Below are 24880 nucleotides of genomic sequence, written 5' to 3' on the forward strand. Positions count from 1 at the left end.
CAGCAGACAAGACACCTGCGCTTGCTGGTGCAGGTTTCTTCCCAGGAAGAGGGGTGGCCCATCCCACCCCCTTGACTCTCCCCTCTTCATCCCAGACTAACCTCCAATGACCCACAACAGAACATCCGACACCCCGGCTTTCCTTTCTCCACCCCGACCCTCCCTCCAGGGACCCAACACAGACCACCCAACACCCCAAGTTTTCCCTTCCCTGTCCCTGAAACTTCCCCACCTCCCCAGTGCCTCAGCACGAATCACCCAACACCCCAAGGTCTCCTTTCTGCCCCTGAACCTTCCCACCCCCGCAGTGACCCACTATGAATCTATCCAAATGCCTCTTGAATCTGTTGAAGTTTTCAGTCTGCAGCGCTTCCTGTGGTTACAAACTCTATGTTTACCTCCTTCTGTGTGAAGAAGGATTTCCTTTTGAACCTGCCACCTTCAACTTCAGGCTTGGTTTCTTCATACCTTTTGTGCTGTGGGACTTGGAGAAAAACAATTCCCTGTTTGTCCTAATCTCATTCTTCCTAGACTCCAATCATTCGTGCGCATACTGGTGGTGTCTCCGGATTCCATTACTAGCCTGTCCGGGACCTCACTGTAGAGAAGGACCTGGGTTCTAATCCCGGTTCCGCCACTTGTCTGCTGTTTGACCTTGGGCTAGTCACTTTGCTTCTCTGTGCCTCAGTTATGTCATCTGTAAAATGAAGATTAAGACTGTGAGCCCCGTTTGGGACATGGACTGGGTCCAGCCTGAGTACTTTGTATCTACCCTAGCACTTAGAACAGTGCCTGGCACAGAGTAAATCCTTAATATAATTATTTGGAGAGGCCGGGGGCACGGGGAAGCAGCATTGCCTAGTGGAAAGAGCACAGGGGTTCTAATCCCGACTCTGCCACGTCTGCTGTGTGACCTTGGGCAAGTCACTTTACTTCTCGGTACCTGTTACCTCATCTGTAAAATATGGATTAAGACTATGAGCTCCATGACCTGATTTCCTTCTATCACTCTAGTGCTTAGAACAGTGCTTGGCACATAAGTGCTTACCAAACACCAAATAATTGTTATTATTATTAGAAGCTGGTCTCTAACTCCACCAGCTCTGCCCGCCCTTCTCGGCCCTGCTCCAGCTCTACTCTGCCATCCGGGGATGCGGAGACCAGAACCGCCTGCAGCGCGCAGTGAGGGGGGGGGGGTGCCAAAATGGGCCTGACGGGCCTGGGTTCGACCAGCCTTTCTGGCAGCCGCCCTCCACACCGATGATCTACGAGAGCTAAGAGTTGTGAGTCTGAGATGAGCGAGGCCGAGCCCACCGTGCTGGAGGTGTTGTTTGGGCGTCTTCTCCGGGCCACTATCATGCCCCAGGAGCCAAAGTTCTGACTCCGCCATGACCCCCTTAACGTTCACGCTCGGGGGGGTGGGGCTGACGGATGGACCTTGATCAGTTCCAGTCGAAACCTGTCTCCAACACCTGGTTTTCAGTGCTTCACACAATGATGGTTTTCTCGAGGGGAAAAGCGCAGAAAAGTGGAGGCAGGAAGCATTTGAGGGGAGGGTCCTTTGGGGAGACCCTGCCTCGTCCACCACCGTGGAACCCATCCAGGCTCTCAATGAGGCTCCAAACCCTTCCAGAAAGGAGTCGTTGCTTGGGGAGTGGCGAGGTAGGAGGGTGGCCGGGGGAGGAGGGCGGCCCTGGGAAACCCTCCCCACCCCTCCCACCCCAACACTGGACCACGGCTGGAGTGTCTGCCCTTAATACCCCACAATCTGGTGACCAAAAATGGTGTGAGGCAGAAATGACAGCCGGGATTCTGCCAGCTCCCCACCCCTCAATAGATGGGACCCTCCTCGAGGATCTTGCGGGGACCCCGAGACCGGAGGACGACGGCGGGAGAGTGGAATGTCTCACTGAGCACTAACCTCTTACCTTCTTAGCCACGGCACAAAAGAGCAGAAGTCGGAAGCATCTTAATTTAATATTCATTGAACCCTACAGCAACTGTGCAATAAGCAAAATGTCAGAAAAGGAAAACTGAGCAGTTAACATCTCACGGGGTGGGGGGCGGGGGTGGGGGTGGGGCAAAAGACAGTAAAATATGTACAGTGCAGAGCCCAGCCTTTACACACACGGGAGTCTTGTCCATGAGCCATTGCAGACCCAGATTCTGGGACAAACAAACATCGCTGACACCAGGAATGTTCATTAGAGTCCAAAACGTCCAACGGGACAGCCCTCTTTAAAGGAGCCAGGGTCAGGAGGAAGAGGAGAAAGGAGAAGAGGAAGGAAGAAATGGGGGAGGAGGAATAAAAAGAGGGGGAGGAGGGACCCAAGAAGGAAAGAGGAGGGAAATGACTGCGGCCATCACAGTTTCCTTAGTCTACACCACACTGGGGCTCCTTCCCAGCGGTGTGGCTTAGGGAGGAGGGAGATGGAGGAATGAGGAGGAGGAGGAGGAGCCTGAACTCAGTACTGCCATCACAGTTTCCTTAGTCTAGACCGCGTCGGGGCTCCTTCCCAGAATGGCCTAGGTGGGGGAATGAGGGTGGAGGGAGGGAGAAGGGAGGAGGAGGAAGAAACTGACTGTGGCCATCCTGTTTGCTTAGTCTACACCACAGTGGAGCCCCTTCCCCCAGAATGAAGGGGTCCGGGGCACGAGGTCGAGGGGATGATGGCCGGGGAAGGGGCACTTAGGCCACCCTATGGGTCCCCACCCCGCCCAGCTGGCCCCCCCACCCAGAGAAGCCCATCGCCCCGGGCCTCAGCACCGAGGGGTGGGCCGCACCCAGGGAGGAACAGCCGACCTCCCCTCCTCCGGACGGGCCCTGACCGCACGAGGTCCGTGGAGGCAGGAGTCCTGTTTGGATTCTAATGCACCCCCGGCGGGTTCTGGTCCAGTCCGTGCCCGCCGCCGGCCCCGCGCCCGCCGCCGGCCGGCTCACAGCCACCAGAACCGCACGTACACGATGAGCATGACGAAGAACACGGCCACGGCGGCCAGCTTGGCGTAGGTGGAGCGCATGTTCAGGTACTTGGCGTCCTGGCGGTACTTCTTGGACAGGCTCGACAGGTTGTTGGCCTTCGAATCCAGGGCTGCAGACACAACAAGGCGCGTCAGACGCTCGGGCCTCAGGGGAACGGGGCCGCCCCCGGGGCCCTCCCGGATCCTCAGCCCGCGGCCTCGGGAGAAAATTCCCGGCGAGACCGAGGCCGGGGTTCGGGTCCAGGCGCACGAACAGCCACCGGTGTCTCCTCGGGCAAGCAGGAGCTGGCCCAGGCGCCTTGGCCCCTCTGAACGCCCCACTGACCCTACTGGCGGTTCCCACCACCCCCTTCTTGGAGGAGAGGCTGGAGGGTCAGGGGAGAGGGGTGGGAAGGGTGAGGAGCTCCTGCAGTCCCCTGAAGGTTCTAACCTGCCCCACAGAGTACCGGGTGGGGGATCGGAGGGGGCAGGGGGTGGGCACAGCAGTGATAGAGGCCAGCAGCCATGTCAGCGTTGCTGGGCCCCTGGCGCAGAGCTGACACATTCACGTGTCTAGTTGTTGTTGAAGGAGGGGGGTGGTGGAGGGGTGCGATGGCGTCGGTGAAGCAGGAGGCCGGGGAAAACGGGACACTTATGACTCCGGAGCCCCAGAATATAGGGAAGACAGTTTGCAGAGGCAGGCAAGAGGGTACACTGGCAAGATGGACTCTGCATTTCACCCTTCCTTCTAGACACACTTTCCCCTGGGGTCTGCAAACCCCAGAACAGAACGGGACTCCGGACCCCACTCCCAGCCCGGCCTCCGGGGGCTCGAACGCCGAGCCCGCCGGGAGCTCTCGGCGGGATCCGTCCGGGCCAGAGCAGCAGCAAAAGGTCCCAGGCCTTATCCTAAACCCCTCACCTAAGGGCCCCAACCCCCGAGCATCGTACCCGACAGGGCCTCTCCCCGTTGCAGGACCTCCTCGATGTTGGCCACCATGATTCTCTGGACGTCCTGCAGCTCTGTATTGATGTAGCCCAGGTTCCTGCGAGCGCGGCTGTCAATGTACAGCTTCTTGGTCTTCTGGATGTAGGTGTCTGCAGGGAGGACAGGAGGCGGGGGGTGGCCTCGAGCACCGTCCGGGAGCCCGCCGGCCTGGCCTCACGGCCCGATTCCCGGGAATCCCGCGGGAATAATTATGATAATGATGGAACTTGTAAAGCGCTACGTACCGACCGCTATTCTGAACGCTGGGGTAAATACAAGTCAATCGGGTTGGCCGGTCCCTGTCCCACATGGGGCTCACACTTAGTCCCCATTTTACAGATGAGGTCATTGAGGCCCAGAGAAGTGACTTGCACAAGGTCACACAGCAGACACGCGGCAGAGCTGGGATTAGAACCCAGGTACTTCTGACTTCCACGCCCGTGCTTTATCCATTAAGCCATGCTGCCGCTCACAGCCAGCACCCACATCCTCTGCCAGAGTCGGTGCTGGAGTGGTCAGGCCATGGGGCTAACCAGCGGGATGGTGGATCACGGACAGGGAGGGCGAATGGCTCCTGCTCTTGACTGTGATACAGCTCAGAATTCCCGGATAAGACTCTCTGAGGTGAGCGGTCTGGACTTTCCTTTCCGGCCTGAGGGCCTTCCTTCCGGGATGACACAGACTGAGGGTGGGGTTGGGGGGGGGGGGTTTCTTCCAATCCCATTCTAGGAAGGGCTCGTCTGCCTCAGTCTTCATCTGGCGGCCCGGGTGGCTCAGCCCTCAGTGGGCGCCAGCGGCCCAAAGCAATGCCGTACCCGGCCCGCGGCCCGCCTCACTCTCCATTACAGTGCCCGCCTGTCCCACCCCGTGCACCGTGCCCAGCTTTCGAGGAACACCCGGTGGCATCACCTCCCACGGACACCTATCACCTAGACGAGTGCCACCTGCAGCATTGGCCAAAGCCAGATACAGCCCCCCGTCTCTGGACAGCACCCCAGACATAACGGCCTTCAGGGGAGTAAGGCCAAGAGGCCCGACCCGCATCCTCACCCGTTTCCACATGCGGAGGAAGTCACCGCCCTCGCCAAGGGGCAACGGCAGAACCCGGGGAGAAACCAGTTAACAGTCTAACACCCTCCCATTACGACTGACTGACGGCTAGTCAGGGGAGGGTCGAGTAACCAACCGGCCCTTTGCATTAGGCTCCTTACTGACCTCTCTGCCTCCTCTCTCCCCATTTTAGTCCCTACTTCACTCCGCTGTCCTGATATTTTTTTTTTTTTTTACAAAATAGTTCAGTCCCGGTTGCCGCGCTCCTCCAGAACCTCCAGTGGTTGCCCATCCACCTCCGCGTCAAACGGAAACTCCTCCCCATTGGCTCAAGCGCTCAATCTCCTTGCCCCCTTCTAACCTCACATCCGATTTCCTACAACCGAGCCCGCACACCTTGCTCTTCTTACGCCAACGTACTCACCGTACCTTGATCTCATCTATCTCGCCACCGACCCCTCACCCACATCCTGCCTCTGGCCTGGAACTCCCTCCCTCTTCATATCCGACAGGCGTTCGCTCTGCCCACCTTCAAGGTCTTATTAAAGACAAGTCTTCTCCACCCTGACTAAACTCTCATTTTCTTCTCCCACTCCCTTCAGCATCGCCTTTGCAATAGAATCTGCACCCTTTATTCACCCCTCCCTCGGTCCCACAGCAATTACATACTTAGCCATAATTTATTTTAAAAAATACATATATTAACGGCCACGTCCCCCTCTAGACTGTAAGCTCACTGTGGTCAGGGAACGTATCAGATCTACCAACTCTGTTATACTGGACTCTCCCAAACGCTTAGTACAGTGTTCTGCACACAGTAAGTGCTCAACGGGTATGATTGATCGATTGGCCGGGCTGGCAACCGGCCGGCCGTCGGCCGGCCGTGATCCCTTGCGGAGAAGCTCACCGAACTCGATGAAAGAGTAGGGTCTGGAGACGGTGGGCACCTTCTTCCCGTGCTGCTCGTCGAACTCCGAGTGCAAGTCTTCCAGATAGGCGAAAGCGAGCTTCTTGGGGAAGACGGCCTCACACAGGACCAGGTAACACACCCCCTGCTCGATGATGTAGCTGCAGAGGGAGAGACCAGAGCCGCAGCTCAGTGGCCGGGAGCCACCGCAGAGTAGTGCATGGTCTTAACACGACGACGTCTCAGTTACTCGTTCGGTCCTCGGCCCCTCACAACCGGATGGGACGAGAGGGAATGAAATTGGGGATCGGAGCTGTTACTTCTCGCTAAGACACCGCCGGCACATGGCGTCGATGGAATGGGGATGGGGGACCAAAAACGGGAGGGGGAAGAAAGGAGAAGACCCAGATGCAGGCCGCTGCAGGTAGCAGGCACACAGACAGGAAACAGGCACTCTGGCCATTGCCCTGCAGGCCCCCTGAGGAAATCGGACAAAAAGGGTCCATGCCAACCACTGCCCATTGCCCCCAGATACGGAATTATTTCCAAACCCAGAGGGTGGGCAGAGATCTGCTAGCCCACCACTCCACTCCAGCCCACCGCTGTCCCGTACTCACTGAAAGGCAACGGAGCCAGCTTCCAGAGTGCAGCGGGTCGGGGACTGCTCGTTCAGCTTGCGGAACAGCTGCTTGGCCTGGCTCTGGTACTGCTGCAGGTCACGGCCAGACTGGGAAGGGGCGGGAGGAGAGAATACAGTTCACTGACCCTGCACCAGAATGCCAGGCAGGGACGAGTTCGCCATCTTTGGGGGGGACGAAGGGACAGAGAGAGCACAACCCACACACTCCCAGGGGCAGGCAGGGTGGCCAGCGCTGCTCGTGGTAAAGCCCGGTGCCCGGCTTCCCCTGACCTGCCTGGCACCGGGGAGGGCCGGCGTGTAAGAATAATAATGCTGGCATTTGCTAAGCGCTTACTATGTGCCGAGCACTGTTCTAAGCGCTGGGGTGGACACAAGGATATCAGATTGTCCCAGGTGGGGCTCACACTCTTAAACCCTATTTTACAGATGAGGTAACTGAGGCACGGGGAGTCAAGTGACTTGCCCAAAGTCACACGGCTGATTAGTGGCAGAGCCGGGATTAGAACCCACGACCTCTGACTCCCAAGCCCGTGCTCTTTCCACTATGCCACGCCGCTTCCCTAGAGCAGTCCCTGGGGCCGGGCCGCCCTCGAGCCTTTCTGCCGCCCGGTGTCCAGCAGGCCGGGGCCAGGCCCGGGTCTCCACTGTGGCTTGCGGCAGGGACATCAGACAGACCACTTCCCTTGTCTCCCCCATTTAGACTGTGAGCCCGTTATTGGGCAGGGATTGTCTCTATCTGTTGCCAAGCTGTACATTCCAAGCGCCTAGTACAGTGCTCTGCACACAGTAAGCGCTCAATAAATACTATTGAATGAATGAATGAATGACTACCTCAGGCCTCCTTCTGGATCTCAGTTATAACACGCGTCCTCCCGCCGTCCCGGAACGCCCTCCCTCCTCACCTCCGCCAAACTAACTCTCGTCCCCTCTTCAAAGCCCTACTGAGAGCTCACCTCCTCCAAGAGGCCTTCCCAGACTGAGCTTCCCCTTTTCCCTCTGCTCCCTCTCCCTCCCCCGCTTCACCTCCCTCAGCTAAGCCCCCTTTCCCTCTGCTCCGCCCCCTCTCCCTTCCCCTCAGGACTGTGCTCATCTGTCTATATTTTTATGACCCTATTTCTTTTAATGAGGTGCCCATCCCCTTGATTCTATTTATCGTGATCATGTCTGTCTTGTTTTTGTCCGTCTGTCTCCCCCGATTAGACTGTGAGCCCGTCACTGGGGAGGGACGGTCTCTATCTGTTTCCGAATTGTACATTCCAAGCGCTCAGTACAGTGCTCCGCACGTAGTAAGCGCTCACTAAATACTAATGAATGAATGAACACAGAAACTCCCCGATCGGCCACCAGGGGGCAGTGCTCTCTGCCAGGCGGCCGGACATGTCAATCCCAGGATCGGCCACCAGGGGGCACCGCGCCACGCGGCGGCTCCATAAAGGGTTTTTTTTCCCCATGTTAATTTTTAAAGTTACTATTTAGCAGCCGCTGAACCGCAACCCGGAAACCTTAATGGTGGTATTTGTTAAGCGCTTACTATGTGCCAAGCACTGTTCTAAGCGCTGGGGAAGATACAAGGTCATCGGATTGCCCCACGTGGGGCTTAGTCCCCATTTTACAGATGAGGCACACAGAAGTGAAGTGACGGGCCCAAAGTCACCCGGCTGACAGGTGGCGGGGCCGGGATTAGAACCCACGACCTCTGACTCCCCAGCCTGTGCTCTTTCCACTGAGCCACGCTGCTTCTGTTTGGGAAATCCCCGAGTCGGCCACCCAAGGGCACTGTACAAGGCAGCTGCCCCGTGCTTTGGGGTTTTTTTCTTCCCCCTACGTATTTGTTAAGAACTCACTACATGCCAAGCACTGTACTAAGCACTGGGGTACACTCAGGTAATCAGGGTGGGCACAGTCCATGACCCACACGGGGCTCACGGACTTAATCCCCATTTTACAGGGGTGATAGAGGCATAAGGCAGCGTGGCTCCGCGGAAAGAGCCCGGGCTTGGGGGTCGGAGGTCATGGGTTCAAATCCCAGCTCCGCCACTTGTCAGGTGTGTGTGACTGTGGGCAAGTCACTTCGTGGCTCAGTGGAAAGAGCCTGGGCTTCAGAGTCAGAGGTCATGGGCTCGACGTCCGGCTCTGCCACTTGTCAGCTGTGTGACTGTGGGCATGTCACTTCACTTCTCTGTGCCTCAGTTACCTCATCTGTAAAATGGGGATTAACTGTGAGTCTCACGTGGGACAACCTGATTACCCTGTATCTACCCCAGCGCTTACAACGGTGCTCTGCACATAGCAAGCGCTTAACAAATACCAACATTATTATTCTCCGTGCCTCAGTTCCCTCAACTGTAAAATGGGGATTAAGACTGTGAGCCCCACGTGGGACAACCTGATGACCCTGTACCTACCCCAGCGCTTAGAACGGTGCTCTGCACATAGTAAGAGTTTAACAAATACCAACATTTTTTTATTTTTATTTTTAGAGAAGTGAAGTGACTTGGCCAAGGTCACACAGCAGACAAGGGGGGGGGGGGTCGGGATTGGAACTCAGGTCCTTTCGACTCCCAGGCCCGTGCTCCATCCACTAGGCCACGCTGCTCCTTGGCCAAGCAGCCCCACATCCCAGCCCCTTCAAGCTGGGGGGCACAGGATCTTTCACCAACCAAAAATGGCACCAGCCCAGCCTTAAGCGTGGGTGCGACACTGTGGGCACCCCTACTCCTTGCCCAGTCTGCCAACCCTGGCTGCGGGTCCCAGGAGCCGGCCTTGTTCAGAACTGGAGAAGCGGCACGGCCTAGTGGATAGAGCACGGGCCTGGGTTTTAATTCCAGCTCTGCCGCTTGTCTGCTATGTGACCTTGGGCAAGTCACTTCACTTCTCTGTGCCTCAGTTACCTCACTTGCAAAAGGGGGGACTGAGACTGCGAGCCCCAGGTGAAACAGAGACTGTCTCCCCCATTCTAGACTGTGAGCCCATCACTGGGTTGCGATTGTCTCTATTTGCTGCCAAACTGTACTTTCCAAGTGCTTAGTCCAGTGCTCTGCACCCAGTAAGTGTTCAATAAATACGACTGAATGAATGAATGATTAGCTTCTCTCTACTCCAGTGCTCAGTACAGTCCCCGGCACATAGTAAGGGTTTCATAAATATCATAAAATAAAGTAAGAGAAACACAAACAGGGTCGGCTACCTCCCGCCGACAGGAATGCAGAAAGGAGCGGCGTGGCTCGGTGGAAAGAGCGTGGGCCGAGGAGTCGGAGGCCCTAGGTTCTGATCCCGCCTCTGCCATCTGCCTGCTGTGTGATCTCGGGCACGCCACGTAACTTCTCTGGACCTCAGCTTCCTCCTCTGTAAAATGGCGATTCGATGCCGTTCTCCCTCCGACTTGAACCGTACCCTTCATGGGGAGCAGGGACCGTGCCCATCCCGATCATCTCGAACCTACCCTAGCATTGAGTACAGTGCTCGGCATTTAACAGTTATCATCATCATTATGGACAGGCCCAGCGGGTGTCTGATTTCTCTCCTTTGTCAAAGTTCACATCTGCGCCTGAGCTGGGGGCCACGGACCACCCAGGGCCTGTCCTGCCCCGCGGCTGCGGCCGCCAACCCGTCCCAGCCTCCGCTCCCGGTTTTCCTTCCCTTCCCAGAGGGTCGGTCTCAGCCGTAGCCGCCGGTGCTGGAGCCTCGGGAGGCGCGGCGGGGCCCAGGGTCGGCTACGAAGGGCAGACACGGCCCGGCGGCCGCTCCGGAACGGCTCTCACTCGCTCCGTCAGCCCACCGTCCCGGAGCGTCTAAGCCAGGGCACCGCTGGAGTTGAAAGGAATCTGCTCCGATTCGGAAAATCCGCTCCGATTCGGAAAATCCGCTCCGATTCGGAACTGTTCACCTGGAACCCCACGGTCTCCGGCCGCAGCCCCCCAACCCCGGGAGACACTTCGGCGTCGCAGCCCAACACCCTGAGTCACTTCCAGCCAACGACCACCTCAAGGACTTACGGATTCATTTCTATCTTCCCCCGGGGCCGTCTAACCGATGGGAAATCACTTCCTCGGATTACTCTGTCTGTTAACAGAGGAACCAGCAGGGGAGAAGCTCCATTTCCCTGTTTTATAATCCATCAACGGTATTTACTGAGCGCTTACCGCAGGCAGAGCACTGTACTAAGTTCTTGGCCGGGAACAATACCACAGAGTTGGTAATGACAACAACAATCATAATTGTGGTATTTATTAAGCGCTTACTATGTACCAGGCGCTGGAGCGGATACCGTTGGACGTAGTCCCCGCCCCACGTGGGGCTCAGTTTCGGTCCCCTTTTCAAGATGAGGTAACCGAGACTCGGAGAAGCGAAGCGACTTGCCCAAGATCACCCAGCGGACGAGTGGCGGAGCCCAAATTAGAACCCATGACCACGGTAGAAATGATCCCTGCCCTCGAGGAGCTTGTAATCTGCTGCCCCGGGGCAGCACTCAGTAAACACAGCCCCCGCTTCCACCACTCCCACCGCAGCACCGCAGAGCCTGGGTGCCTGGCCGGACCCCTCCCCGGGTCCGAGCGGGGTCAAGGTCCCCGAAGACACGTCTTCCCGAAGGCAGTCCGAAGTGCAACCCCCGAAGGTCGGCTCACATGGGCTCCGCCTCCGCCCGGTGGCCCGGTCAGTTCCAAAGTCCTCCGGCTGCCCCCGGGGCGGCCGGACGCACGGGCCGGATCCTTTTCCGGCCGCGCGACGGCCGCGGGGGAAGACGAGCTTCCGGGGGAGGGTCCGCTGGCCGTCGCTCTTCTAGGGGCTCGAGGGGAAAACCCTAATTCCCGGCCCGCGTTCCGTTCCTAGCCCATCACTTCACCCTGTTCCCGGTCTGCCTCTTCACCGGCATCTTTTATTCACCCCCATCCTCGGCCCCACAGCACTCAGGTGCCCATAATTTATTTTAATGTCCATCTCCCCTCTAGACCGGGAGCTCCCTGTGGGCAGGGAATGCATCTACCAAGTCTACGGGATCACCCCCCCCCCCCACTGGCTAAGTACAGTGCTCCGCACAGGGCAGGCACTCAAAAAAATACGATTATTTTCAAATGGGGGTGCCTCTCCCTTCAAGCGTCAAGGACGGGGTGAGGGTGAGACCAGGAGGGTATGGCACAAGCGCCAAACTCTGGAGACCAGAGCTCCCCGTGGGATAAAAGCTGCCTGGAGCTTACCAACGCGCCACGGTCCCGGGATTCTTGCACCCAAGAAGCCGGCCGGAGGAAACGCCGATTTAGAAGGCAAAGTCGTCCCGTAAGCTTTAGGGAAGGACGGAAGCCTCTCTCCAACCCGATTCCAAGCGGTCCTGTGAGAGGCAGTGCCAGGCCACCAGGGTAGGTGGGTTACACGGCTCGTCAGACCGGGCCCGGGCTCCTGGCGGGGAGGGAGATCCCACACAATTCCAACAAAGCTGGGAATACCTGACGACCGCGCTGCCCTCGTCTACCTGTCTCTCCTTGTCCGTCATCCTGAAACACAAGACTAAGACGGCACCAGGTCCGTCCCGTTTTGGGGGTGTCGACGGCGGCTCCGCAGCCTCTGGCCAGGGCGTGCGTCCACCTCCGACTTCTCCAGGATGCCCTGCGCCCCACCGCTGCTGGCCGGGGACTGCGCTGCCGTCCCACTCAGGGGACAGATTTGGTGTCTCCGTCTCCGGCGGCTCCAACGGGCCTCAGGATCTCCTCCCTGACTGAAAACTGAATCCCCCAACTCACGCCAACCCAGATTCCCCAGCACCTCCAGAAGAGGAGGAGGAGGAATAGGCACGGCTAATCCTAGAAAGGGTGAAGGACAGAGCAAGGGGACGCAACCCCCGAGGCTGCACATTCCCTAGCCATCGGGGTCTGGATTTAGCGCCAGAACACAGATCCTGAAGAGAAAACTTGCCAGGTGTTCATGAGGAGGGGAAAAAAAAAATCACGACGGTCTGCTTATCTGACAACCCGCCGTACCGTCCCGGCCCTGGCCAAAGTAACACACGCACAGCCAACGTTTCCGCAGGCCGCACCCCGAACCCGGGGACCAGATAGGAGAACCCCAGGGGGTGCCTGATTTAAACCATGGTTTCAGTCAAAAGAGGAAGTTTCTCCACTCTCATTCCATGCGATTGCGATAACGACAGCAAGTTAAGACTGGTGGACTCTGGCAAGAGATTCTATTATCTTAACCTCCGCCTTACTCCACTTTGTGAGGCAGCACAGCCCAATGGGAAGAGGGACGGGGCTGGGAGTTAAGAGACCCAAGCCAATGAGCTCCATCACTAGTATGACCTTGGACCTCTTGACCGCCCTGTGCCTCAGTTTCCTCAACAGTAAAATGGAGGCTGGATATATTATGAGCCCCGCATGAGACGGGTTGTGTCCGAACTGCCTGAATTCACCCCAACACTTGGCAGAGATGGGCACGGAGCTCGCGTTTAATAAATACCATCGTTATTACTGACTGCAATCTGTGCCTGCCTGCCTCCCCCATTAGTCTGTAAATTACACGTCGACCACGTTTACTGAATGCTCCCTGGGGCCCGGTCGGCATCCGGGACGGCATTCTGCACATAAAGGCGCATTAAATAACGAACAGATGATGAATCCTGAAAGACGGCAAAAGTTTCCCTCATCCGAGGACTTTACGGTCTAGAAGGGGGCCAGGTGATACATTCCTGGTACGTACAGAAGTGCTGGGGAGCGGAGGGGGGAGTGAATATCAAGTTGGCCGAATCCTGAAAGAAAGCCAAAGCTCCTCTCTTCCAAGGGGCTGGAAGGTAACAGTGAACGTACTTACGAAGCGCCCAGCGAGGGGAATGCGCCGTCTTAAGCGTTCGGAAAGTACGAAGGAAGCAAGGGTCCCGTTCTCTAGACCACGAGGTGCTGACGGTTTAGTGGGGGAGCGGGGAACGTCTTCACGTTCCGCTTTTCCAAACTCCTCAATACCCTGGGGTCTGAGGGCAGTGGAGGGTTGGCTTGGTTTCCAGAGGTGGGGTCTCAGGCGGAGAATGGGGAGAAGGGTTGGATTTGCCAGAGGCCAAAGGAGGGTAGGCTCCACCGCCTCTGCTGCCCGGCGAAATGTACCAACTGTGGGCATAACATCCGGACCTCAGGGCCTCGATGCCGCGGGAGGGGGGTGTGAGGAAGACAGGCCGCCGGAGCGTCGTCAGATGGGAAGGGGTCGCGATCCCGGGAGGCACCGCAGAGAAGCAGCGTGGCTCAGTGGAGAGAGCGCGGGCTGGGGAGTCAGAGGACGTGGGTTCTAATCCCGGCTCCGCCGCTTCTCTGCCGTGAGACCCTGGACAAGCCACTTTGCTTCTCTGGGCCTCAGTGACCTCCTCTGTCAAATGGGGATGAAGCCTGGGGGCCCCAAGAGGGACCACCCGATGACCTACGTGGCTCAGTGGCAAGAGCCCAGGCTCAGGAGTCAGAGGTCATGGGTTCTAATCCCAGCTCCGCCGCTTGTCGGCTGGGTGACTTCGGGCAAATCACTTCCCTTCTCTGGGCCTCAGTTCCCTCATCTGTCAAATGGGGATGAAGACCGGGAGCCCCACGTGGGACCACCTGATGACCCTGTATCTCCCCCAGTGCTTAGAACGGTGCTCGGCACAGAGTAAGCGCTTAACAAATACCGACATGATTACGATTATGACCTGGTATCCCCCCAGCGCCGAGAACAGTGCCGGGCACATAGTGAGGGCTTAACAAATACCGACAGGACTATGATTATGACGTTGTATGCCCCCAGCGCTGGGCACATAGTAAAGGCTTAACAAATACCAACATGATTATGACCTCGCATGCTTCCCCAGCGATAGTAAGGCCTTAACAAATAGAAACACGATTGTGACGTTGCATGCCCCCAGCGCTTACAACAGTGCTCGGCACAGAGTAAGCGCTTAAATACCAACATGATTATGACCTTGCATGACCCCGGCGCTTAGAGCACAGAGCGAGGGCTTCACAAATACCAACATGATTAGGACGTTGCATGCTCCCCCAGCGCTTAGAGCGGTGCTGAGCACAGAGTGAGGGCTTCACAAATAGCAACGTGATTATGATGTTGCATGCTCCCCAACGCTTAGAACAGTGCTGGGCACATACTGAGGGCTTCACAGATAGCAAGGTGATTATGACGTTGCATGCTCCCCCAGCGCTTAGAACAGTGCTGAGCACATAGTAAGGCCTGCACAAATAGCAACGTGATTATGAGGTTGCATGCTCCCCCAGCGCTTAGAGCAGTGCTGAGCACATAGTGAGGGCTTCACAAATAGCAAGGTGATTATGACGTTGCATGCTCCCCCAGCGCTTAGAACGGTGCTGAGCACATAGTAAGGGCTTAGCAAATAGCAACGTGATTATGATGTTGCATGCTCCCCCAGCGCTTAGAACAGTGCAGAGCACATAGTGAGGGCTTCACAAATAGCAATGTGATTATGAGGTTGCATGCTCCCCCAGCGCTTAGAGCAGTGCTGAGCACAGAGTGAGGGCTTAGCAAATAGCAACGTGATTAGGAGGTTGCATGCGCCCCAGCGCTGAGAGCAGTGCTGAGCACAGAGTGAGGGGTTGGCCAAGCCCGTGCTGGGGCGGGAGGGGAGGGTTGGTCTTTGGTTCTCACCTGCTCGTCCTCCTGCATGGAGGCGGCCAGCGGGAGCCCGTCCGCCACCCGGGCGATCATGGTGAGCAGCACCATGGCGGCGGCGGCGGCGCGCGGGGCCCCGGGCCGGCTGCGCCTGTCGGCCGCTGAGGTGGCCGGAAGTGGACCGGGCCCTTTCCCGCTCCGCTCCGACCCGCGACAACCACTTCCGGGGCCCGGGGTCCGCCCGGCTCCGCCCACGGCGTGACGTCACGGCGCGGGGCGGGGACGGGGGCGGGCGCGGCGCCCGATTGGACGACGAGGGCGGGCTCGCGACGGGGCCTAGAGGGGGTCGAGGGCGGGGCTGAGGAGGGGCCCGCTCGGATTGGACGACGAGGGCGGACCCGCGAGGGGGCGGGGTCTAGAGGGCGGGGCGGAGGAGGGGGCGAGACCGGATTGGACGAGGAGGGCGGCCTAATAGGGGGGCGGGGCCTATCGGGGAGGGCGGGGCCGGATTGGCTGGGGGAGGGCGGGTCTGAGGAGGGGGCGGCGCGGGATTGGACGACGAGGGTGGGCTCGGAAGGGGGCGGGGCCTAGAGGGGTAGAGGGAGGGGCTGAGGAGGGGGCGAGACCGGATTGGACGACGAGGGCGGACTCGCGAGGGGGCGGGGCCTAGAGGGCGGGGCTGAGGAGGGGGCGAGACCGGATTGGACGACGAGAGCGGCCTAATAGGGGGGTGGGGCCTATCGGCGAGGGCGGGGCCGGATTGGCCGGGAGAGGGCGGGTCTGAGGATGGGGCGGCGCCGGATTGGACGACGAGGGCGGACTCGCGAGGGGGCGGGGCCTAGAAGGGGAGAGGGCGGGGCCTAGAAGGGGAGAGGGCGGGGCCTAGAAGGGGAGAGGGCGGGGCCGACGGGAGGGCGGGCTCGGAGCGAAGCAGCGTGGCTCAGTGGCGACAGCCCGGGCTGGGGAGGCAGAGGTCGTGGGTTCGAATCCCGCCTCCGCCACTTGTCAGCTGGGTGACCTGTCTGGGCCTCGGCGACCTCATCTGTCAAATGGGGATGAAGCCCGGGAGCCTCGCGTGGGACCATCCGATGACCCCCGTCTCTCCCCCAGCGCTTAGAACAGCGCTCGGCACGTAGTTAGCGCTTTCCAAGCCCCACCGTTATTATTATTATTATTATTATTATTATTAATAATGGCAGGGGGAGGGCGGGGCTCCCGAGGGGGCGGGGCTCCGCCTGAGTGCGGGGCGTGAGGTCGGCGGGTCCTGCCGCAGCGGGCGGGGTGTGCGGGCCCCGCCCATTCCCTCCAACGGAGCCGAGCTCCCGGCGCCCCGAATAGCGGCCTCCCCATCCCCATCCCCCGGTGCGCCATCCCAGGGCGGGTCTGCGCGGGGGCTCCGTACTGGACGCCTACGGCCGAGCCGGCGGAGGCGGCCCCAGCCCCCATCCCCGCGGCGGCGGGCGGAGCGGGACCTAAGCTGGACCCCCGGGAGGTGAGGGCGGGCCGCGAGGCGGGGGGACGGGGCCCGGGGGCCGGCCGGGGTCAAGCGGGGTCAGCCGGCCCTGCGGACGTTGGGGGGGCCCGGGGGCAGGGGAACCCAGCCCCTCTGGGAGGAGGAGGAGGAGGAGGAGGAGAAGGGGTCCATTCAGTCTGTGCTCGGACTCGCATAAACGCGGAGGTCAAGGGGGGGAAGGGGCGGCCCCTTTCGACCCCCGGATCCCACGCTTTGAGATGGGGATTGCGGGGGGTGCGAGGCCGGAGAGACGACGGCGAGGCCCGGATGTCCCTTCCAAGCGCTTAGTCCGGTGCCCTGCACCTAGTAAGCGCTCGATAGATACCGTCGCCTGCATGCACGCGTGAGGCCCCGCCGGGAGATCGGCGTGGGGGGCGGGGGGACGGGGGAGACGGGGACGGAGAGCGCCGGCCGGAGAAGGGAACGGACAGGGGACGGGACCGGACACGGGGGGGGGGGGTCAGGACCCTCTGGCCGCTGCGGAGGCAAAAAGGGGGAACGGCTGAGAGGGTTTCGGGAGAGAAGGGTCGCTCTCCAGACGGCATCCAAAGAAGATGCTCTGGGCGGCCTAGGGGAGCGGGGACGCCAACCCAGGGCGATACATCCAGGGGGGTGATGGATTAGACCGTGAGCCCGTCAAACGGCAGGGACCGTCTCTATCTGTTGCCGACTTGTCCGGTGCTCTGCACATAGTAAGCGCTCAATAGATACTATGGAATGAATGAATGAATGAACTTGAACCAGCGCGGTGAGGAAGAGGTGGATATGGAAAACGGGTGGGAGGGAAATCGACCGATGGTATTCTTTGAGCACGTGCTGTGTGCCGGGCACGGTACTGAGCGCTTGGGAGAGTAATTAATTTTGGTATTTGTTAAGCGCTTACCATGTGCCAAGCGCTGTTTTAAGCGCGAGGCAGATACAAACGTAAACAGGTTGGCCCACGTGGGGTGCGCGGTTTTAATCCCCATTTTACAGATGAGGGCACTGAGGCCCGGAGAAGTGAAGCGACTTGCCCAAGGTCACACGGCAGACAAGCGGCGGAGCCGGGATTAGAACCCATGACCTCTGACTGTCAAGCCCAGGCTCTTTCCCCGAGCCACGCTGCCATGACAGAGTTGGTAGATGCGAAGAAGCATGGCCCAGTGGACAGAGCCCGGGTCTGGGAGTCAGAAGGACCTGGGTTCTAATCCTGGCTCCGCCATGTTTCTGCTGCGTGACCTGGAGCGAGTCATTTCACTTCTCTGGACTTCAGCCTCCCCCCTCTGTAAAATGGGGATTAAGACTGGGAGCCCCATGCGGGGCATGGACTGCGTCCGACCGGATTAGCTTATATCTACCCCGGTGCTTAATACGGGGCCTGGCACGGAGAAGCAGCACAGCGCAGTGGGTAGAGCACAGACCTGGGCGCCAGAAGGTCAAGGGTTCTAATCCTGGCTCCGCCACTTGTCTGCTGTGTGATCCCGGGCAAGTCACTTCTCTGGGCCTCAGTTACCTTACCTGTAAAATGGCGATTGAGACTGTGAGCCCCACGTGGGACAGGGACTGTGTCCAGCTCAATTTACTTGTATCTACCCCAGCGCTTAGTACAGTGCCTGGCACATAGTAAATGCCCAACAAATACCATCGTCATTATTATTACATAGTAAGCGCTTAACAGATACCATGAAAAAAAGAACTTACAGTCTCGAGTATCCAACCGGATTTAGACTCACTGATTGTGGGAGATAAAGGTATTGAGGAACGGAAGAGGGCACTAAGGCTGGAGGATTGGGTAACTGGGAGGAGGATGGTGTGGTAGGGACTGACCAGGGAGGCGCCCAGTACAGTATTCTGCACACGGAGGATACCCCATGGAGCATTCTGCACAGAAGAGGTGCCCTGAACAGTTTTCTGCACATAAGGGGCGCCTAGGATAATGCTGTTCATATGAGGCAACCACAGAACGCACAGTGTCCTCCACACAATAGGCCCTCATTACATTGTGGGCATCATTTGTGGGCAAACACGTCTACCCACTTCTGTTATACTGCACTCTCTCAAGCGCTTAGTACGGTGCTCTGCAAACAGTAATCGCTCAGTAAATATAATCGCTCGAGCGATCCGTTAACACTGACGACGATGGTAACTCAGCCTGACAGTCGTCCCCGGGAAAGTCGGATCTAGCACCCGACTCGCTCCCTGTAGCTTGGCCCCTGGTTGCTGTGACCTCCCTTTTCCTCCTCAGAGACCCCGGGATCTGGATTGCCCGGGGCTGTGGAGGAATGCGGGAGGGGGCTCTCTGGGCATCCTGGACTCGCTGCGCTCCTGGGGTCCGGGGTGAAACTCCCGCTCAGGTCGGGGGATCCCGGCTGGGAGAGGCCTCACCTGTCCCATCTGAAAGGACAGCGGCGTGTTCCACACCAGCCCCAGGAGCCGGCGGATGCTCGGAAGCGGGGGCTGGCAAGGCCCGGGCAGTGGGGGCGGCCTTACTGGTTCCCTAGCCCTCGCCGCTGGCTGGGCACCGCCCACGATTCGGGAGCTAAATTTAGAGTAGCGCCTCCCTGCCTGCCCAAGATGCCTCCCTCCCCCACCTCGCGCCTCTCTCCGTGTCTCTCAGTCTCCCTGTCTCTGTCCGTCTTTGTCTCTCTCACCAGCGAGGGAGGGTGGCCAATAGGTGGACGGGAAACGGTGTTGGCGGGGGGACCAAAATAGTGTAAGAGGCGGACGTCGGCGGGGCCTGCTGGGGCTGGGGTGTGTCGGTGGTGAAGATTTCTAACCAAAGAAGCAGCTGGGGCACTCCGCGAAGTGGACAGTGGCTCCCAAGCAACCCCTCCCCCAGGCCTGTCTGCCCTATGAGGCCATCACCGTGGTCATCAAAGGGCTTCTGCCCCCCAAATTCCTGCGTCTAGTTCACGGTGTACTGCTCCGCTGCCCACCTGCTCACTCATAGCACTCCGTGCCCCAGCACACAGTATGTGCCCGGCACACACGCCACCCTGTAGGCACCTAATATAATATCCTGGGTCTGGCAGATGCCCAGTACAGTGCTCTGCACTCACTAGGAGCCTAGTGCACAATCTAAGCTCGTTGTGGGCAGATATGTCTGTTTATTGTTGTATTGTACTCTTCCAAACACTTAGTACAGTGCTCTGCACACAGTAAGCATTCAATGAATACGATTGGCCGACTGACAGAAGATACCCAGTACGGATACTTTGCACATAGTAGGCATCCATTACAGTGCTCTGCATATGGTAGGTCCCCAGTACAGCACTCTGCACCCAGGAGGAGCCCAATACAGTGATCTGCACCCAGGAGGAGCCCAGTACAGCATTACCGCTCTGCCCCTGGTTAGCTCAGCCAGTAAGGTTGATCATGCTGATGACCTCTATCAGTGGAATCTCCAAACTGGCTGGGTCCCCCAGAAATCACCTAGTCCATCCCCCAGGCAGCGATCTAGATTATCCGAGCCCCAAACCCTTCTTTGCCTTATTACCTTTTCCATCCAGGCTTCAGCCCACTGGGAATGTCCCGTCCCTCATGCCATAGGGATGGTCTTTTTTGGGTCATCCAGTGGCAGTGGGATTGACTGAGCACTAACCATATCAATCATACTGACCGATCAATTAGTCCATCAGTGATATTCACTGAGCACTTACTGTGTGCAGAGCACTGTACTAAGTACTTGGGAGACCTCAACAGAGTTGGTTGACCCCATTTTTTATGGTATTTGTTAAGCACTAACTTTGCACCGGGCACTGTACTAGGCGCTGGGGTAATAATAATGTTGCTATTTGTTAAGCGCTTACTATGTGCAGAGCACCGTTCTAGCGCTGGGGTAGATACAGGGTAATCAGGTTGTCCCACGTGAGGCTCCCAGTCTTAATCCCCATTTTACAGATGAGGTAACTGAGGCACAGAGAAGTTAAGTGACTTGCCCACAGTCACACAGCTCTGGGTAGATACCAGCTACTTAGGTTGGACGCAGTCCATGTCCCATATTGGGCTCACAGTCTTAATCCCCGTTTTACAGATGAAGCAACTGAGCCACAGAGGGGAAAAAAATGGTATCCGTTAAGTGCTTACTGTGTGCCAGGCACCCAACTAAGCGCAGGGGTGGGTACAAGCAAATTGAGTTGACCACAGTCCCTGTCCCACGTGGGGCTCAAAATCTCAATCCCCATTTTACAGTTGAGCTGAGGCACAGAGAAGTTAAGTGACTCGCCCCAGGTCACACAGCAGACAAGTGGCGGAGCCAGGATTAGAACCCAGGCCATCCCTGCCCGCAAGGAGCCACGTAGCCCCGGTAGGTCACGACAGCCACATTCCCCTGCCTGGTCCCAACACCTCATCACCTGTCCCAGACCGAAGTGGATTCCAGGGCCGATAACCACTGGCCCCAGTAGCCCCACTGCGGGGGTGGGGGGGAATAATGAGGCCGAGCTTCCCCCTCTAGACTGTAAGCTTGTTGTGGGCGGGGAATCTGTCTTCTAGATTGTTATATCGTACTCTCCCAAATGCTAAGTACAGTGCTCTGCACACAGTAAGTGCTCAATAAATACGACTGACCGGCTGACTGATTTAGCCCCTCTGCCCTCTCCCTGCCTGGTGGGAGTCAACCTGGATTAGATGGGCCCTTGGTCAGCAGAGTGGGTTATCAGCGTGCCACCCCACTCCTGCAGCCGGGCAGACCCCTGGCAGCCCTGAGCTTCGCAGTGCCTCCTTCTCGGGGTGCCACCCCTCCCCGCATTCCCAGCCCGTGTCAGCCCATCAGCATTTGGGGGATTATCAAGTATTCCATCCATTTAGTCATTCGTGGATTTGCTTCACATTTTCCACACGCGTGCTTTTACCAGTTCCTCAATTTCTCCTCCTGCTCCCACAGTATAAATCCGGTCTGTGCCTCTCAGCCTCCCCCATTAGACTGGAAGCTCCTCGAGAGCAGGGACCAAGTGCCCAGCATAGTGTCCTGGCACAAAGGTAGGCATCCAAGCCCCACCTTTCCTCCTCTCCCACTCCCTTCTGTGTCACCCTGACTTGTTCCCTTGCTCTTCCCCCCTCCCAGCCTCACAGCACTTTTGTACATATCTGTAATTTTATTTATCTGTAGTCATGTCCGTCTCCCTACCTCTATACCGTAAGCTCGTTGTGAGCGGGGAATGTGTCTTTTGCTCGGTCGTACTCTCCCAAGCGCTTAGTATAGTGCTCTGCACACAGTCAGTGCGCAATACAATTGAATGAACGAATGAAGGACAAGGCTCTGCGGACGGTACTGTTGCTATTATTGCCTTTGTGGAGTGGGTGCTTTGTGCCAAGCACTCTACTAAAGGCTGGGGAAAGGTGGCAGGATAATAATTTTGGGTCACTGGGCCTGGAGGATCAGATGCAATGACAGATGGCCGGTTGGAGAGCCAACAGTCATTGATTTAAAAGAAATCTGCTGCAGGGAGAGGCTACAGTTGAATACCCTCACACATGCACTTGGCCTCCATCTCCCGGGCAGTCTCTTCTTTCTTTCTCTCTCTTTCACACACACGTGCACCCCCATTCCAATTTCCTGGTCTGTGTCAGGTTTCCGCTCCGTCTGCACAGTGGCTGAGACAGCCCTACTCCCAGGCCCACAGGGAGAAGGAATTGGAGCCACTAATGGAGCTAAAGTGATTTTCTCCACCCCCCCACCCCCACCCCCCAGGGGGTCCCTGCAGAGTGTCCAGCTCTGCGATCCTTCTGGGCCAGGCAGCAGGAAGCAGCTCCTTTGACCTCAGAGTGATTAACTACCTGGGGAGGCACCGGCGGAGGTGACCTCAGAAGAGGCCCCAGGTTGGGAATTGTGCACATGGGACTACCCACCCGCTCTGTGGTAAATGGGAAATGTGAGGGAAGTTTCTCTGGGGGCTGTGAGAATGAGAACTTTGCCAACTCCTTCGATGGGAACCCCTAAATGGTTTCGGGGGGCGGGGGGGAAGTGTCTGCGATTCCAGAGAGCATATCCCCAAATCCTGATTATCCTAAACCATGGGGAGAGGGGAAGCATGTAACAGGACAGGATTCCCTAATCCGTGTTTCTGCCTCTGCCCCCCCACCCACCAAACAACCCAGTGTTTGTATTTTAGTCGCCACAGAGCAAAATGTACCCCTCCTCCCTCTGTGCCCACCCACCTCCTGGAAGAGGTGTCCAGGAAGCAGGACATTCCCAAAGACCCAGAGAGGCCAAGGGCCTGGGTCTTCCAGGATAATTCTGGATAATTCACATTCCCAATGATCATAGAGTTGTCTAAACTTTCCCAGCTGGGGGGAGAAGGTGATCCGGCCTCTGCCCCCTTTGGAGAAGCAAAGAATGCTAAGAGAGAGAGGTGGGGTAGGATGTTTCAGGATGGAGCCCCTCCTACCCCTCTCATCCCCTGGGATCTGACTTCATTTCCTCTCTATCGTACACTCCTTGAGGGCAGGGGCTGTGCCTATTTATGCTATCGTACCGTACTGCTTAGCACAGTGCTCTGTACATAGTAAATGCTCAGTAAATGCCACCGATTGATAATCTGACTGATTGGTTGAGGCTGCTCAGCAGCTGCTGGGTGTGCAGGGGATATGAGAGGGAGGGTTTGGTGTGGAGCTGGGGCCTAGGGGATGCTGCTTTGGGAAAGACCTGGGGTCGCAGGGTAGAGCGGGAGCTTCCGCAGGCAATTCCCTGAACGGGCGAGGAGGATGAGGGGAGGCTCCCGATCAGCCACCGGGAGGATTCAGGGGCTCGGTCGGGTGGGCGGGGGGTTGCGGCAGTGGATCCCCCTCAGGGTCGGCCACCGGGGTGACACGGGGAGGATGATTCCCAGACCTGCTGCCCCAGTGGGTAAGGAGGAAACGAACCCTCAGTGTCTCCACCCTGACTCGCAGCTCCACTTCCTCCCACCCTGGGTCCTTCCTCCCCAGTCCATCCTCCTCCAGGGTTCTCATCCCGAACAGCTCCTCCCCAATCCTTCCACATCCTCCCCCTCTCCAGTCTGGAGAATTGGCCGGCGGGGATGGCGTAGGGCTGGCCGACCCATCGCAGGCCCCGCTGGCCGTCCCATCCCAAGTCGTGCTGGCCACTCTGACCCCAAGCATCTGTCCTAAAGTCTGCTGCTCTGTTCTGCCCTCCTGAGTCCGGCCCCAATCACTGCCCCTCTGACCAGGGCACTTACCCCCGGAACCCTTACCTTGTATGGCATGGGCCTCGAGGTCCGGCCGGCGGGCACATCCCGGGTCTGAGCCCCGTGGGCAGGGCTGAGGCTTGGCTCCCCGTGGATTGATCGACCTCCCTCCCTGCAGCTCTCCACGGGCCCCGCGGGGAGCGGGCTCCCCCGGCCGGCTGGGCCTCGCCCCAGGGAGGTGTGGAGATGGTCCCGTCCGGGCATACCGACTCCCTGGGTGACTTCGGGTTGGCCCACCTGGGACGGACGCGGGCGCTGAGAGGCGTGGAGGAGGTGAGTCCTGGAGCTCCCCAGGGGTAGGGGCTGGGTGCCCGGTCGGGGGGCCGCCAGTGGCTCTGGGCCCGGTGGGAAGTGGCGATCACGGGGTCAGGAGGCCCCAGTTCTCGTCCTGCCTTGGCCCCTGAGTGACTTCAGGAGAATCACTTCACCTGTCTGAGCCTCAGTTTTCTCACCTGTCTGATGGGGAGGCTGATCCCTGCTTCCCGGTTCCCTGATGTGAATTCACTTCAGAAGGGTAACCAGATGGTAACCAGGTGTCAAGTACGTTTGAGAGAGGGTCCTGACAGGTGCTTCCCCAGTGAGGGGGGAGGGCGGGAAACTACCCGGAGCCCCTGCTCAGAGCCCACGGCAGGAACTTGTGCAGAAAAAATGGCTTTTCCTCCGGGTATTCCTGGGTCAGACCTGACACTATTGGCTCAGAGCTTCAAGGAGCGTTCCTCTCCTTCATTAGTCTCTGATCCCAGGCTCTCCTCACCTGGACAGCAGACGCTGGGGAAACGGCAGTCTGGACGACCCCCACCTTAGACCCACCTCTCCCCCATACAGACAACAGTCAGGCGAGACACAGTCCCTGCCCGTGGGGAGCCTGTAGTCTAACGGAAGAGACAAGTGAACAGCAAATTGCCTAAAACCATGGTGAGCGAAGGAATAGAGTGTAGATGCAAACGCTTCATGAAGGAAACAGTTAAATACACCAATACTCACAGATGCTGAGGTGGCTGTCTGGATGACATGACGGGGAAGTGGGGGAGTCAATCGAGGGAGGGCTCCAGGATGAAGTGGCTTCTCCAGA

At 58.2% G+C, this 24880-nt stretch overlaps 1 protein-coding gene across 1 annotated transcript; it reads right to left on the reverse strand.

Moving 5' to 3' along the window:
- Positions 1 to 1958: 1958 nt before the first annotated feature.
- Positions 1959 to 15319, reverse strand: SEC22B (SEC22 homolog B, vesicle trafficking protein). Its single transcript, XM_029080632.2, has 5 exons — positions 15166 to 15319; positions 6524 to 6633; positions 5907 to 6067; positions 3913 to 4059; positions 1959 to 3092 (listed from the first exon to the last, which is right to left on the reverse strand). The coding sequence occupies exons 1-5, from the start codon at positions 15238 to 15240 to the stop codon at positions 2938 to 2940; spliced, it is 648 nt and encodes a 215-aa protein (XP_028936465.1). The 5' UTR covers positions 15241 to 15319; the 3' UTR covers positions 1959 to 2937.
- Positions 15320 to 24880: the final 9561 nt, after the last annotated feature.

This window comes from Ornithorhynchus anatinus, chromosome 16 (genome assembly GCF_004115215.2).
Source record: "Ornithorhynchus anatinus isolate Pmale09 chromosome 16, mOrnAna1.pri.v4, whole genome shotgun sequence".
Classification (NCBI taxonomy): domain Eukaryota; kingdom Metazoa; phylum Chordata; class Mammalia; order Monotremata; family Ornithorhynchidae; genus Ornithorhynchus; species Ornithorhynchus anatinus.